At 47.3% G+C, this 15,131-nt stretch overlaps 1 protein-coding gene across 4 annotated transcripts in view; it reads right to left on the bottom strand.

Annotated features, from left to right (window-relative positions):
* C2CD2L (C2CD2 like) overlaps positions 1 to 15,131 on the bottom strand; it is a 47,765-nt gene that overhangs the window by 14,997 nt on the left and 17,637 nt on the right. For all 4 annotated transcript variants that reach the window (XM_006119719.4, XM_075909714.1, XM_006119718.4 and 1 more), the window contains exons 6-11: positions 14,841 to 14,955; positions 14,511 to 14,634; positions 13,478 to 13,542; positions 12,681 to 12,808; positions 11,071 to 11,242; positions 9,926 to 10,027 (exon numbers count right to left, since the gene is read on the bottom strand). In XM_006119719.4, coding sequence (XP_006119781.2) covers positions 9,926 to 10,027; positions 11,071 to 11,242; positions 12,681 to 12,808; positions 13,478 to 13,542; positions 14,511 to 14,634; positions 14,841 to 14,955 — 706 coding nt within the window. The remainder of the gene's footprint in view (positions 1 to 9,925; positions 10,028 to 11,070; positions 11,243 to 12,680; positions 12,809 to 13,477; positions 13,543 to 14,510; positions 14,635 to 14,840; positions 14,956 to 15,131) is intronic.

Below are 15,131 nucleotides of genomic sequence, written 5' to 3' on the forward strand. Positions count from 1 at the left end.
TAACCAGTTCTCAATCCATTAAAGGATCTTCCCTATTATTCCATGACAACTTAATTTACGTAAGAGCTTTTGGTGAGGGACCTTCTCAAAGGCTTTCTGGAATCTAAGTACACTGTATTTACTGGATCCCCCTTGTGCACGTTTGTGGACGCCTTCAAAGAACTCTAACGGTACATCTACACTAGCCCCCTAGTTCGAATTAGGGAGGCTAATGAGGGTGACCGAAGATGCTAATGAAGCGTGGGATTTAAATATCCCATGCTTGATTAGCATAATCCCAAACAGTCGCCATTTTGGAAACTGGCTAGCCGGAAGTAACTGCCTGCGTCTATACGCGGCAGAGAAGCAGGATTCCGAGATAAATCCCTTAGTTCAAATTAACTGTTACTCCTCGTGGAATGAAGTTTAACAGTTAATTCGAACTAAGGGGTTTATCTCGGAATCCCGCTTCTGTGCCGCGTATAGACGCGGGCAGTTACTTTGGGCTAGTCAGTTTCCAAAATGGCAAGTGGCCGGGATTATGCTAATCAAGCGCGGGATATTTAAATCCCGCGCTTCATTAGCAACTTCGGTCACCCTCATTAGCCTCTCTAGTTCGAACTAGGGGGCTAGTGTAGATGTACCCTAATAGAGTAGTAAGACATAATTTCTCTTTGCAGGGACTTTTGCCCAACAAATTATGTTCTTCTATGTGTCTGACAATTATATTCTTTACTATTGTTTCAACTAATTTACCCGGTACTGACGTTAGACTTACTGGTCTGTAATTCCCGGGATCGCCTCTAGAACCCTCTTTAAATATTGGCGTTACATTAGCTATCTTCCAGTCATTGGGTACAGAAGCTGTTTTAAAGGATAGGTTACAAACCATATTTAATAGTTCCACAATTTCACATTTGAGTTCTTTCAGAACTCTTGGGTGAATGCCATCTGGTCTTGGTGACTTATTACTGTTAAGTTTATCAATTAATTCCAAAACCTCCTCTATGACACTGCAATCTGTGACAATTCCTCAGATTTGTCACCTACAAATGATGGCTCAGGTTTGGGAATCTCCCTAACATCCTCAGCCATGAAGACTGAAACAACGAATTCATTTTAGTTTCTCTGCAATTACTTTATCGTCTTTAAGTGCTCCTTTTGTATTTCGATCGTCCAGGAACCCCACTGGCTGTTTAACCGGCTTCCTGCTTCGGATGTACTTAAAAAACATTTTGTTATTACCTTTTGAGTTTTTGGCTAGCTGTTCTTCTAACTCCTTTTTGGCTTTTCTTATTACATTTTTACACTTCATTTGGCAGTGTTTATGCTCTTTTCTATTTTCCTCACTAGGACTTGACTTCCACCTTTTAAAGAGATGTCTTTTTCTCTCGCTGCTTCTTTTACATGGTTGTTCAGCCACAGTGGTTCTTTTTTAGTTCTTTTAGTGTGTTTTTTAATTTGGGGTATACAGCTAAATTGGACCTCTATTATGGTGTCAATATGGGGATAATTGAAATCGCCTACTATTATTGAGTGTTTTATTTTGATAGACTCTCTAATCTCCCTTAGCATTTCATAATCACTATCACTGTCCTGGTCAGGTGGTTGATAACATATCCCTACTGTTATATTCTTATTAGAGCATGGAATTACTATCCATAGAGATTCTATGAAACATGTTGATTCATTTAAGATTTTTACTTCATTTGATTCTATATTTTCTTTCACATATTCTGCCACTCCCCAGACTCCTCTTCTGCACGACCTGTTCTGTCCTTCCGATATATTTTGTACCCTGGTAAGATTGTGTCCCATTGATTGTCCTCATTCCACCAGGTTTCTGCGATGCCTATTATATCAACATCCTCCTTTAACACAAGGCACTCTAGTTCACCCATCTTATTATTTAGACTTCTAGCATTTGTGTACAAGCACTTTAAAAACTTGTCACTGTTTATTTGTCTGCCCTTTTCTGATGTGTCAGATTCTATTTTATGTGAATGTTTCTCATCTGATCTAGCCCATATTTTATCCTCCTCCATCCTCTCCTCCTGACTAAAACCTAGAAAATATCAATAGACTCTCCTCTAAGAGAAGTCTCTGTCCGATCCACATGCTCCTCTCCACCAATCCGCATCTCTTAGTTTAAAAAATGCTCTGCAGCCTTTTTAAATGTTAAGTGGCAGCAGTCTGGATCCACTTTGGTGTAGGGATCCATTCTTCCTGTATAGGCTCCCCCTATCCCAAAAGTTTCCACAGTTCCTTATAAATCTAAACCCCTCCACCGTATACCATCGTCTCATCCATGCATTGGGACTCTGAAGCTCTGCCTGCCTACCTGACCCTATGCATGGAACTGGAAACATTTCTGAGAATGACACCATTGAGGTCCTGGATTTCAGTCTCTTTCCTAGCAGCCTAAATTTGGCCTCCAGGACCTCTCTCCTACCCTTCCCTACGTCACTGGTACCTACATATCCCACAACTACAGGCTCCTCTCCAGCATGACACATAAGTCTATCTAGATGCCTCAAGAGATCCGCAACCTTCACACCAGGTACGCAAGTCACCATACAGTTCTCCTGATCATTACAAACCCAGCTATTTATGTTCCTAATGATCAAATCTCCCACTACTAACACCTGCCTTTTCCTAATGACTGGAGTTCCCTCCCCCGGAGAGGTAACCTGAGTGCAAAGGGATACCTCAAAATCATCTGGAAGGAGGGTCCCAACTATGAGAAGGTTTCCCTCTGGTACCGTAATAGGCTAGATAACCAGTCTCAGAGAACAGTTACTAATGGTTCACAATCATGCTGGAAGGGCATAACAAGTGGGGCTCTGCAGGGGTCTGTTTTGGGACCAGTTTGGTTCAATATCTCCATCAACGATTTAGATGATGGCATAGTGAGTACGATTATTAAGTCTAGAAAACATGACCTATAAGGGAAGACTAAAAGAACTGAGCTTGTTTAGTTTAGAAAAGAGAAGACTGAGAGGGGACATGAGAGCAGTTTTCAAGTATCTAAAAGGGTGTTACAAGAGGAGGGAGAAAAATTGTTCTTGGCATCTAATGATAGGACAAGAAGCAATTATCTTAAATTACAGCAAGGGAGGTGTAGGTTGGACATTAGGGAAAAACTTCCTAACTGTCAGAGTGGCTAAACACTGGAATAAATTGCCCAGGGAAGTTGTGGGATCTCCATCACTGGAGATATTTAAGAGCAGGTTAGACAGACAAGTATCAGGGATGTTCTGGACAGTGCTTGGTCCTGCTGTGAGGGCAGGGGACTGGACTTGAGCTCTCGAGGTCCCTTTTCTGAATGACATGCATGATGCTGGAGAAGGAAGACTTGGAGGAGTCAACAGCTAAACAGAATAACTTAAAAATGAGTCCCAGGCACTCACAAGCAAAATTCCCCTAGCACTTTTTGTAAACTATGAAAAGTTTGGTTGCCTATGTCCTGGCACAAATTAGGGGCATAAAAGGTTAACTGATTAGCCCCCCCCCTTAACGGGTGAGGCTTACCAGTTCCAGTTAACCAGCAAGCACTGGAGCAGCTCCCCTCCTCCCCTGGGCAGGAGGCTGCTCCAGCCATCTGGCTGGAGCAGCCCCTATCTGATAGGGCTGGGCTGTCCTGCCCTGCTTCCCTCCCAGGTTACATGCTATGACTCCCCAGGAGTGGGGCTGGCAGGGAAGGTCGCTTAGCTGTGGCAGGGAAGTCCTCTCCCGCTGGGAGCTAAGCTTCATACTGCAGAGCCCACGGCATATGTAACTGAGTAACTGCTAAGATGATTAGCGGTTACATGGTTACCTTTAAAAACCACTTTTTACACCCCTTGAACAAATTACTGACTCTGGTAATTTCACTTAGCCTCCATACAGACTCAGACAGATGAGATCCTGCTTCACTCCCTGTCCTAATCCATTATGAGGATTTGCTGTACACTGTGAAACAACTGGAATAGTCTACTTCAGAGGTGAGACACAATCTGAATATTAGAGATGTTAAAATTAGATTAATCAAATAGTCGATGGAATTGCAATCAGTCGATAAGGGTGCTTCCGCCTGGCTGTTGCTACATTTCAAAGGCAGAAGTGCCTTTTGGCATTCCGCCTTTGAAATGTACCATAGCCTCAGCAGGGCTCTTGTGTACAGGCAGTCCCCGGGTTACGTACAAGATAGGGACTGTAGGTTTGTTCTTAAGTTGAATCTGTATGTAAATCGGAACTGGCGTCCAGATTCAGCCGCTGCTGAAACAGACCGCCACTTCTGACTTACATACAGATTCAACTTAAGAACCCCAAGTCTCCAAGTCAGCTGCTGCTGAAACTGATCAGCGGCTGATTCCAGGAAGCCTGGGGCAGAGCAACTCTGCCTCGGGCTTCCTGTAGTCAGCACTGGTCAGTTTCAGCAGCGGCTGAATCAGGACGCCTGGGGCAGAGCAGCTGGGGTGCTGCCGGTTGGTCCAGTAGCGCCCAGAGCGGCGCTGCGGGACCAACTGGCAGCGCCCCAGCTGCTCTGCCCCAGGGTCCACAACAAAAGCCTGGTCTGCTGGGGGGGGGGGGGGGGGGGGGCCACACTAGCTGCACCCCCCCCCCCCCCCCCAGCAGACCAGGGACACGGGGAGCAAAACCACAGCGGCGGGGTGCCGCGCCTCTGAGGCTTTGCTCTGGCGCGGGACCCGCCGCGGCTTTGCTCCCAGTGCCCCTGGTCTGCTGGAGACGGTCCCCAGCAGACCAGGGGCACCGGGAGCAGCTTTTCTCGCCCCGGAGGTCGAGGTGGCGGACCGCTGCCTGCGAACTCCGGGGCGAGAAAGCCCCGTTCGTAAGTGCAGATCCGACATAAGTCAGATCCGCGTAAGTCAGGGACTGCCTGTATTTCAAAGACTGAAATGCTGCATAGAATCCCCTGCTGATCCCGGGCTCCATGTAGCGCTTCTGCTTTGAAATGTACAAGAGCCCCAGAGGGGGCTCTTGTACAGTTCAAAAGTGGAACACTGCCGCTGCGCCTCTGCCCCCCCTCCCACGGAGCTGGAGCGAAACGGCTTTTAATCCAGCTCCCACCAGCACCAACTCCTCTACCCCTCCCCTTGCTGCCTCTTTCTGTTAGAGGCAGCAAGGCGGGGGGGGGGGGGGGGGGAAGCAACTAGTTGACTAGTGTGACGACTACTGAATAAGCTTTTGCTTATCAAATAGTCAACTAGTCCAGTGGTTCTCAACCATGGGCCATATGGCTCCCCAGGGGTCCACCCTACCTCTAGGGGGCCACATGGAAAAAAATAGAACATTAGGTAAATTATGTACCTTTTTTCCAGCTAACAGCAGCTATGAGGGGGGCCACAGAGGTAAACGAGGCTCAGAAGGGGGCCATGAGCAAAAAAAAAAAAAAAAAAAAGGTTGAGAAACACTGGACTAGTTGATTAGTCGCTTACATCCCAACCATATATACAACCCAAAAACCACTTTGGGATGAGCTGCCTTACAGACATGCAAGATGGATGGAAGGGGACCTGGAGGTGTGGAAGGAAAGCAGTGAGTGCCATAGAAATAGAGCCTGAGACACAAGGCCTGGTGTAAAGCCTGAACTAATGTTAGGCCCTCTGGAGATAAAGCAAAGTTTGTAAGAGAGTCAAGCTATGAGCAAAAGTCAGGCCCTGTTACAAAACATGCCTGTTTGCAAGTTCACAGAACCTGGTAGCAATATGGAAAGTATTGACAAAATACAAAAACTCCTGGGCACTAAGTATTAATGTACAAGCATATTCCACAAGTTTGCTGCTAGAACACCCCAATATCAAGAGATGGTGTAAATGCACTCTGTGAAAATGGTACCAGGCCTCTTAAATCGCAGTTCAGGATGACAGTGTGATGAATAGAGATGCTTTGATCAAACCAATATGTACAAGGTAAAGGGTGGTAACTAACCATACCAGAAGGGCATAATACATAACTTATTTGCATGATGTATGAAAAGGTGTCTCAGAATGGGTGTCTTTGTCTAGACGAGGGCGGAAAGGCAAGTGCTGCCATTCGCTAAGCTGGTCCATTGTTGTCCTGTAGACTCTATGGGAATACTAGAACCATACTTGTCAACAATAAGCCTGAATGCCTTTGCTACACAACACAGTCTGTATGTTTTTGGGGGTGTGATCAAAGGTCTGCTGTGTCAGCTATCTGTGCAGAGTGCTCACCAACCGCGCGCGCACACACACAGCCAACAACTGACAAGGAGTAAAAGGTTGGGTTTTTAACTAATCCACTTTGCCCAGTTCAGTAACGCAGACAATTTGCTTAAATTATTATGAAGAGTTCTAGGTTTGGAATGTAGAACCATATGGGAACATTTTAATCATGCTGTGATTAAGAGAGGTGTGCTGCTTACCAGGAGCTCGAATTCAGGATGTGACTGAGAGGCTTACCAAACGGATCAAACCTTCGGATAGCTACCCCTTCCTGCTTCTCCACGTGGGAACTAACGATATAGCCAAGAATGACCTTGAGCGGGTTACTGCGGATTATGTAGCGCTGGGAAGAAGGACCCAAGAATTCGGAGCGCAAGTGGTATTCTCGTCCATCCTCCCTGTTGAAGGCAAAGGACTGGGCAGAGATCGTCGAATTGAGGAAGTAAATGCGAGGTTGCGCAGGTGGTATCGCAGAGAGGGCTTTGGTTTCTTCGACCATGGAACTCTGTTCCGGGCACAAGGATTGTTAGGAAGAGATGGGATCCACCTAACCAAGAGAGGAAGGAGCATCTTCGCGGGCAGGCTTGCAAACCTAGTGAGGAGGACTTTAAACTAGGTTTGTTGGGGGACAGTGACCAAAACCCTGAGGGGAGTGGGAAAGTTGGATATTGGGAAGGAATGCAAAGAGGAACGAGCAAGAAAGGAGAACCCCAATTCGAATGGAGAAGATATCGCGATCAACTGGTTATCTGAGGTGTTTGTACACTAATGCGAGAAGCCTGGGCAACAAACAGGAAGAACTGGAGGCCCTGGCCCAGTCCAAGAAATATGATTTAATTGGGGTAACAGAGACTTGGTAGGATGACTCGCATGACTAGAGCGCTGCCATGGAAGGGTATAGACTGTTCAGGAAGAACAGGCAGGGGAGAAAAGGAGGAGGACTTGCACTATACATAAGAGAGCACTACGATTGCTCTGAACTCTAGTATATAGAGGGACAAAAACCTGTTGAGAGTCTATGGGTTAAGTTTAGAGGTGCAAACAACAGCAGTGAGGTTGTGGTTGGTGTCTACTACAGGCCTCCGAATCAGGTGGATGAGGTAGATGAGGCTTTCTTCAGACAACTGAGAGAAGCTTCCAGATCGCAGGCCCTGGTTCTCGTGGGGGACTTTAATCACCCTGACATCTGTTGGGAGACCAATACGGCAGTACACAGGCAATTCAGGAAGTTTTTGGAGAATGTTGGGGATAACTTCTTGACACAAGTGCTAAAGGATCTGACCAGGGGCCATGCGCAGCTTGACCTTCTGCTCACAAACAGGGAGGAACTAATAGGGGAAGCAGAGGTGGGTGACAACCTGGGAAGCAGTGATCATGAGATGGTAGATTTCAGGATCCTGAACAAAGGAAGAAAAGAGAGTAGTAAAATACACACCTTGGAATTCAGAAAAGCAGATTTTGACTCCCTCAGAGACCTGATGGGCAGAATCACCTGGGATACTAACATGAAGGGGAAAGGAGTCCAGGACAGCTGGCAGTATTTTTAAGAAGCCTTATTGAAGGCACAGAAAGAAACCATCCTGACGCGTAGCAAGAGAGGCAAACATGATAGGAGACTGGATTGGCTTACAAGGGAAATTCTTGGTGAACTTAAGCACAAAAAGGGAGCTTACAAAAAGTGGAAACTTGGACAAATGACCAGGGACAGCTATAAACATATAGCTCGAGAATGCCGGGGGGTTATCAGGAAGGCAAAGGCGTAAATGGAATTGCGACTGGCTAAGGATGTGAAGGATAACAAGAAAGGTTTCTACAGGCATGTTAACAAGAAGAAGGTGATCAGAGAGGGTGTGCGGCCCCTAATGGATGAAGGAGGTAACCTAGTGACAGATGATGTGGGGAAAGCTGAAGTACTCAATGCTTTCTTTGCCTCTGTATTCATGGACAAGGTGGGCTCCTGGACTAATGTGCTAAGTAACGCAAGATGGGATGAAGATGGACAGCCCTTGGTGGGTAAAGAACATGTTAGGAACTATTTAGAAAAGCTAAACGTACACAAATCCATGGGTCCGGACTTAATGCATCCGGGGGTACTGAGGGAATTGGCAAATGTCACTGAGGAGCCTTTGGCCATTATCTTTGAAAATTCGTGGAGGTCGGGAGAGATCCCGGATGATTGGAAAAAGGCAAACGTAGTGCCCATCTTCAAAAAAGTCAAGAAGGACGATCCAGGGAACTATCGGCCGGTCAGTCTTATCTCGGTTCCTGGAAAAATCATGGAAGAGATCCTTAAAGAATCCATTTTGAGGCACTTGGAGGAGAGGAAAGTGATCAGGAATAGTCAGCATGGATTCGCAAAGGGCAAGTCGTGCCTGACCAATCGAATTAGCTTCTATGATGAGGTAACTGGCTCTGTGGACATGGGAAAGTCAGTGGATGTGATATACCTTGACTTTAGCAAGGCTTTTGATACGGTCTCCCACAATACTCTTGCCAGCAAGTTAAGGGACTGTGCATTGGATAAATGGACGGTAAGTTGGATAGAAAGCTGGTCAGAAGGTCGGGCCAGCGGGTAGTGATAACGGCTTGATGTCAGGATGGCGGTCGGTTTCTAGCGGAGTGCCCCAAGGTTCAGTTCTAGGACCGGTTTTGTTCAATATCTTTATTAATGACCTGGATGAGGGGATGGATTGCACCCTCAGCAAGTTTGCAGATGACACTAAGCTAGGGGGAAGAGGTAGATACGCTGGAGGGCAGGGATAGAGTCCAGAGTGACTTAGACAAACTGGAAGATTGGGCCACAAGAAATCTGATGAGGTTCAACAAGGACAAGTGCAGAGTTCTACACTTGGGACGGAAGAATCCCAAGCATTGTTACAGGGTGGGGACCAACCAGCTAAGTAGTAGTTCTGCAGAAAAGGACCTGGGGGTTACAGTGGATGAGAAGCTGGATATGAGTCAACAGTGTCCCTTGTAGCCAAGAAGGCTAATGGCATATTAGGTTGCATTAAGAGGAGCATTGCCAGCAGATCCAGGGATGTGATTATTCCCCTTTATTCGGCTCTGGTGAGGCCACATCTGGAGTATTGTGTCCAGTTCTGGGCCCCCCAATACAAAAAGGATATGGATGTACTGGAGAGGGTCCAGTAGGGGGAAACCAAAATGATTAGGGGGCTGGAGCACATGACCTATGAGGAAAGGCTGAGGGAGTTGGGTCTGTGTAGTCTGCAGAAGCGAAGAATGAGGGGGGATTTGATAGCAGCCTTCAACTTCCTGAAGGGAGGTTCCAAAAAGGATGGAGAGAGGCTGTTCTCAGTAGCGACAGATGGCAGAACAAGGAGCAATGGTCTCAAGTCGTGGTGGGAGAGGTCCAGGTTGGATATTAGGAAAAACTATTTCACTAGGAGGGTGGTGAAGCACTGGAATGGGTTACCTAGGGAAGGAGTGGAGTCTCCATCCCAAGAGGTGTTTAAGTCTCAGCTTAACAAATCCCTGGCTTGGTTCATCTAGTTGGGATTGGTCCTGCCTAGAGCAGGGGGCTGGACTTGATGACTCCTGAGGTCTCTTTCAGCTCCATGGTTCTATGATTCATAGAATCATAGAGGCCTCCTCCTGCAGTGAGTATAGTGTGGTTATGAGAATGAGCTACATTTGGTCACTGCTTATGAGCCTTACTAACTCAATTCCCAGCTTTTCACTGTGAAGGAAAAGGGTGCTCCTTTGCTCTGGATGAAGAGCTCAATTTCCTGTGCACTTACAACTGCTGCAGAGTGAGGCACTGCTGGGACAGCTGCTCTCTGAAAGCCTTGTCGTCTTCTTCTCTGTCACTTCCACTTTGGATGGAGACCTTGAAGGTGAATCTAGACTCAAAAAGGAAAGAGGCACAAAGTCACTCACTGAAGTCACCTGCATTTTGAGGAGGATGAAATTCTCTCACCATTTCCTCAGACAGAAACAGGGAGATGAACTCTTTGTCTAATTCCATTGGACCACTTACATGCAGCAGGACTTGCTTACCAAAATACGCATTGAGAAGGGTGATCTCCACCACAGAAGAGGCAAATGCATTATGTGGAAGGCCCAGACACTGAACCTACTATACCCTATTTCTCCCCAACCCATCCCTTAACATATTTTTTAACAGTGATACCAAGGAAGCAAACTGCAAATCTCCTCTTCACCCGATCTAGAGCCCCATCCAAGAAATGTGCCAAACAAAGGGATTCTTACCATCCCACAGCAGGATGGAAGAGGATTTGGGTCTGTCAAATAATATTTAGTGCTTTGTGGTAACAAATTAACAGCCCAAACACAAGTTCAATGTTATACCCATTTTACTATAAGGAAGATGAAGCAGAAAGGGGGAAGTGACTTGGCCAAAGTGGTATCAAAAGCCAAAAAACAGAGCAGGGATTGAAACCCACATCTCCAGACTGCTTGTATCAAGTATGGTCAACAGCAAAATGCCAACAGGGTTCTCTAAGAGTCCAGTGAGATTCCTCAAGTGTCCCTCGCTTCCATTTGCCAAAAGTTGGGGATGGATCACTTGATGATTAACTGTCCTGTACATTTTCCTTCATTCTGAAACACCTGGCATTGGCCAGGCAGAAGACAGGATTTTGGACTAGATGGACCTTTGGCCTCACCCAATATGGCTGCTCTTAGGTTCTTAAACAGCTTCTAGGAAGTGAAACAGCAGTGCTAACACCACCATCTCCATCTTTGATGTGACAGTAACCCTTCTTACCTACTGTAAAAAGGAGCATAACGCAGGGATTGTTGGATATAACAGCTCTGGCATTTAGCTCGGTCTGGCAAGACAAGAGTTACTTCAAATTTGTAAAGCAGCCACCAGAAAAGTATAAGATAGCTGTCCCTGTGCAATGTTCTAATCAGTCCTTACCCAGCTTACAGTCCAACTTGGGCCTGGACTGGACGGTGGTGACAGTGGTCACAATGGTGCCATCAGGCATGATGGTCCGGTCCATTTCAATTTTTTTGGTGGGGGTGATGCTGGTGCGCAGTGAAGCAGCATACTGGGGGCTCGGGGACAAAGAAGACTCTTGATAGAGCAGCTTCAAAGAGAACAGGATGCAAATAAGTCATGGACAGTCTACCTCTGGTGATATCAGGTGAGAAAGGCTGTAAAAAGTTCTGACTTCCACTCAGAATGCCCATGGGAAGAGGCCTCAGCACATAAGCTTGCGCAGAGCAGCAATCTAGGACCTTAGAGCTTTAGACTGTTCTCGGTTTGCTAACAGGGAAGCACAGCTCACTCCCCATTTCCCACCCACACACCGTGAGAAGTGGCATCTTCTCTTTCATCCCAGTCACACAAGCAACTTGCAGTCATTGGTTTTTGTCTAACTCAGAGAGTGAGCCAAGATCCCACTGGTGTGCATCGAAGGCCATGACATCACTATCAATAGCTTTGGAAGTGGCTTCATTGGCCAGGAAGACATAAGCCCTTTGCTATAATGACACTTTCCTATAACCAGGAACGCCAGCCACCAGTATCCATTACCAATGCTCCTTCAGTCAGCTGTCAGGAAGCTAGAGATTAAGGGGCAAGGTAATACCATTCTTCACTCTAGATCAGGCATGTCCAAAGTCCGGCCCGCGGGCCAAATGCGGCCCGCGGTCGGATTTAATACGGCCCCCCGCTTCTCCCGGCTCCCCGGTGCTTTTTTTAACTGGCGCGCTCAGCGCGCCGCTTCGGGCCACCGCCGCCGCGGTCCCAAACCCTGCCCCTGCACTCCGCTTTGGGGCTGAGAGTGCAGGGACAGCCCCCGCTTCCTCCCCCTCTCCTGGCTCCCCGGCGCTCCTCTGACTGGCGCCGCTTCCGGCTGTGCCGCCGCCGTCCATGGCGGCCGCTGCGGTCCTAAAGTCCACCATGTAGGGCATGTCCGCAGCCCCGCTCCCCTGCTTGGCTACGGGTTCGCCCTGCCCCCGGGCCGCCGTGAGGCCAGCGTGCCCTACGCTCTCCGCCCGCCTCTGACCCTGCAAGCCCTCTACCTTGGGGCTGAGAGTGCAGGGACGGACTCCGCAGCTGCTGAGATCAGGGACTGCCTTTGAACCAGACCTAGCGTATGTACTGCAGTCCAGATCTCAGTTTCACCCTTCACATTAGTGTAGGCAAGTTTTTTTTTCAATTGAGATGAATACATTGTAAAATCTCAGTTAATGTCAGTTGGTCTAAATCAGTTATAAATATATTTGGACACAACATGTATAGTTGGTGTTATGTCGTTTGCCGTTTGCAATAAACTTTGCATAAAATAGTTAATTTGCATTTAATTTTAATGGTTCAAAGAATGTCAGGCAAAATGGTCGGCCCTCACGCATGTTCACTTCATCAAATCTGGCCCTCTTTGAAAAAAGTTTGGACACCCCTGCTCTAGATGCTTTGTTTGCTGCCACTGTGTCAATCCAGTTCCTTGTGAAATGGGAGTATCATCTAACCAATACATCCCTGTCAGACACTTCATAGCTCTTCATAGACCATATGCTTACCTCCAATGAGAGGGTAGCCGCAGGTTTCAGGAGCTGCCCAGCTCCTGGGGTCAGGGAATACAGCAGTCTCCCACATGGCTGTTTGCCACAGGAGTCAAGTGAAACAGAGGTATGTCCCAGCAATACATCTGCAACAGGGAGAACACACTCAGCCTAGACCCCTCTCTTTTGCCTTTGGGGCCTAGCTCTATGCTCCCACAAGGCAGCCTCAGAGTTGCAGTAGCTCAAGTACTGAACAGGGCCTGATGTTCATGAGCCACAAATCAAATTAGCATCATCTCATTCTGTGAAGATATGGGACAGTTTTGCAAGTTCCTTCAAACTGAGGTCTGGCAACTCGCACATAGCTTGGTGCAACTCAACTGAAATCCAAATGCTCTCTGTAATGCTCACCTGACATCAAGTATCATGAATCCCCCCCCCCTCCTTTCAGCCAAAATTAGCAATGGCTTGGTGGTTTCTGGTCAACAGAAAAGTGAATAAGAGAAACTATCTGGCCCAAAATCTAGGGCTGAAGATGTCAAACCTGAGAACTATAGAAAGTGTTTTTCATAAAGTTGAAGCTACAGTTTGGGTTGGTTGTATATTCCCAGCAGAATGTGCAACCCCAAACGTTGTGGCATTACACTGTTTTCAACATGTGGTTCTTGTGAACTGATCAGTCTTTTCCAAGGAGAGGATATCACGACCCTTTTATTTGTAAAGATCTCAGGGGCTGATGCAATACCAGGAATGAATCTCTTGTATCCTGTGATTTGTAGCCATACTGAGTCTCATTGATGGCTGATCATACTCACTCTCCCCATCACTGCTGTTCCCCAGTACTCTCAGCTTCAGCTCTTTACTTCGTGGCCCCAGCTCCCTGCCAAGATAAAAACAGGGGATTGGTGCTCAGCAGTGTTTCCTTTTTCTGTTTGTGTTTCCATATGCAGAATGAATTTCATTATGTGTACCAATATGAAGATAATGTGCAACATATCACTCCCACATTGGTGCACATAGCAAAATTTGTTCTGTACATGGATAATCTGCGGTGCAGGTGGGACTGAGGGGTTCAGCATATGGTAAGGGGTTTGGGACGAGGCTAAGATGTTTGGGAGCATGAGAGGGCTCAGGACTGAGACAGATGATTTGGATGCAAGGGTGAAGGCTGTGGCCAGAGTAAGGGGACTTGGGTGCAGGCTCCCCTGAGGGAGCACTACCCTCTCTCACTGCAGCAGCTCCAGGGACGCTGGGTTGAGCTGGGCTGTGTGAGGGGTGCCTCTCTTCCAAATATGGCAGGAGGCGAACTTGAGAGAGAGCCTTTCCCCAGCCATGGTAGCTCGTTGCTGGGGCCAGGGCAGCTCTGTGTGCAGTAGTTCTGAGCCTCTGCGTGGGGTAAATCAGGAGGGAACCCGGGTGCTTGGCACATGCCAAAAAGCTTCCAAGAACTCCTTTCCTCTGACTGACTCTATTCCTCACCCGCCTCAACTCCTTCACAAGGCCCAGAATTTACTGCATGCTTTTTTGTGGGCAATGACAGAAGAGAGCTCCTGCTCAAAACAAGCAGTGCACTCACACAGCTGCAAAGGACTCATGGGGATGAGCACAGCAGCGCTACAAAGTAGAAGTGAAATGTAGAGTTATCATCTGGATTGGGCTGCACTATGAGAAGTGTATGGGAACTCAGATAGAAAGAGCAGGCATACAAACACCGACTTCTACGAGTACAAAGGCATTTGCATCTAGCTAGTTGACATCTGAAATATACCCATCCAGAACAAACCCCAGAGGCCTGGCTCACTGGCTCCAACCATCCCTTAGTCAAAAAAGCCAACACCGGCTCCTTACAACATAAGCTCTTCATTCCACTCAACCTCTGTTGCAGAGCTGGAGATGCTTGCTCTTGCTAATTTTGTCCATTTCTGCTGCAGCGGGCTGTCTAGCTCCGCTACGCAGCACAGCTTCCCACATCCTGAGGTAGGGAAAACAGATCAGAGAAAATGGAAATAAGGACAAGAGCGTCTGAGTTCTAGCAAGTTAATTGTCAGGATATTGCTCGACATGCTCACACCCCTCCTGCCCAAACCCTGAAGAGCATCAGAACTAAGTGTCTTTTGCCCCTCTAAGTCAAACATATTTACACTTCTCCAGAAGGTTGACTGGTTTCTTCCTTCTTACCTCCTTCCTCCTCCCAGCCCAAATTGAGGACCTGTATCTGCCGGAGGAGCAACTTGGACACCACAGGCGCTACTATATTGGACGGAGATTCATGGGATGGTTTGTCACAGGGCAGCTAAGGAAGAAAGGAAGAAGACAGATTAATGATGCCCCACTGAAACACTCCCACTAACTCCTTTTCACAATCAACAGACTGAAGTAAGGGGGCACAGGAGGTCAGACAGAAAAATTAAGAGAGGGGAAAAAGAAGGAAGCTGCAAACCCAAATCAGTGCTACAGAGTAGGATATGC

Source organism: Pelodiscus sinensis, chromosome 26, assembly GCF_049634645.1.
Source record: "Pelodiscus sinensis isolate JC-2024 chromosome 26, ASM4963464v1, whole genome shotgun sequence".
Taxonomy (NCBI): Eukaryota; Metazoa; Chordata; order Testudines; family Trionychidae; genus Pelodiscus; species Pelodiscus sinensis.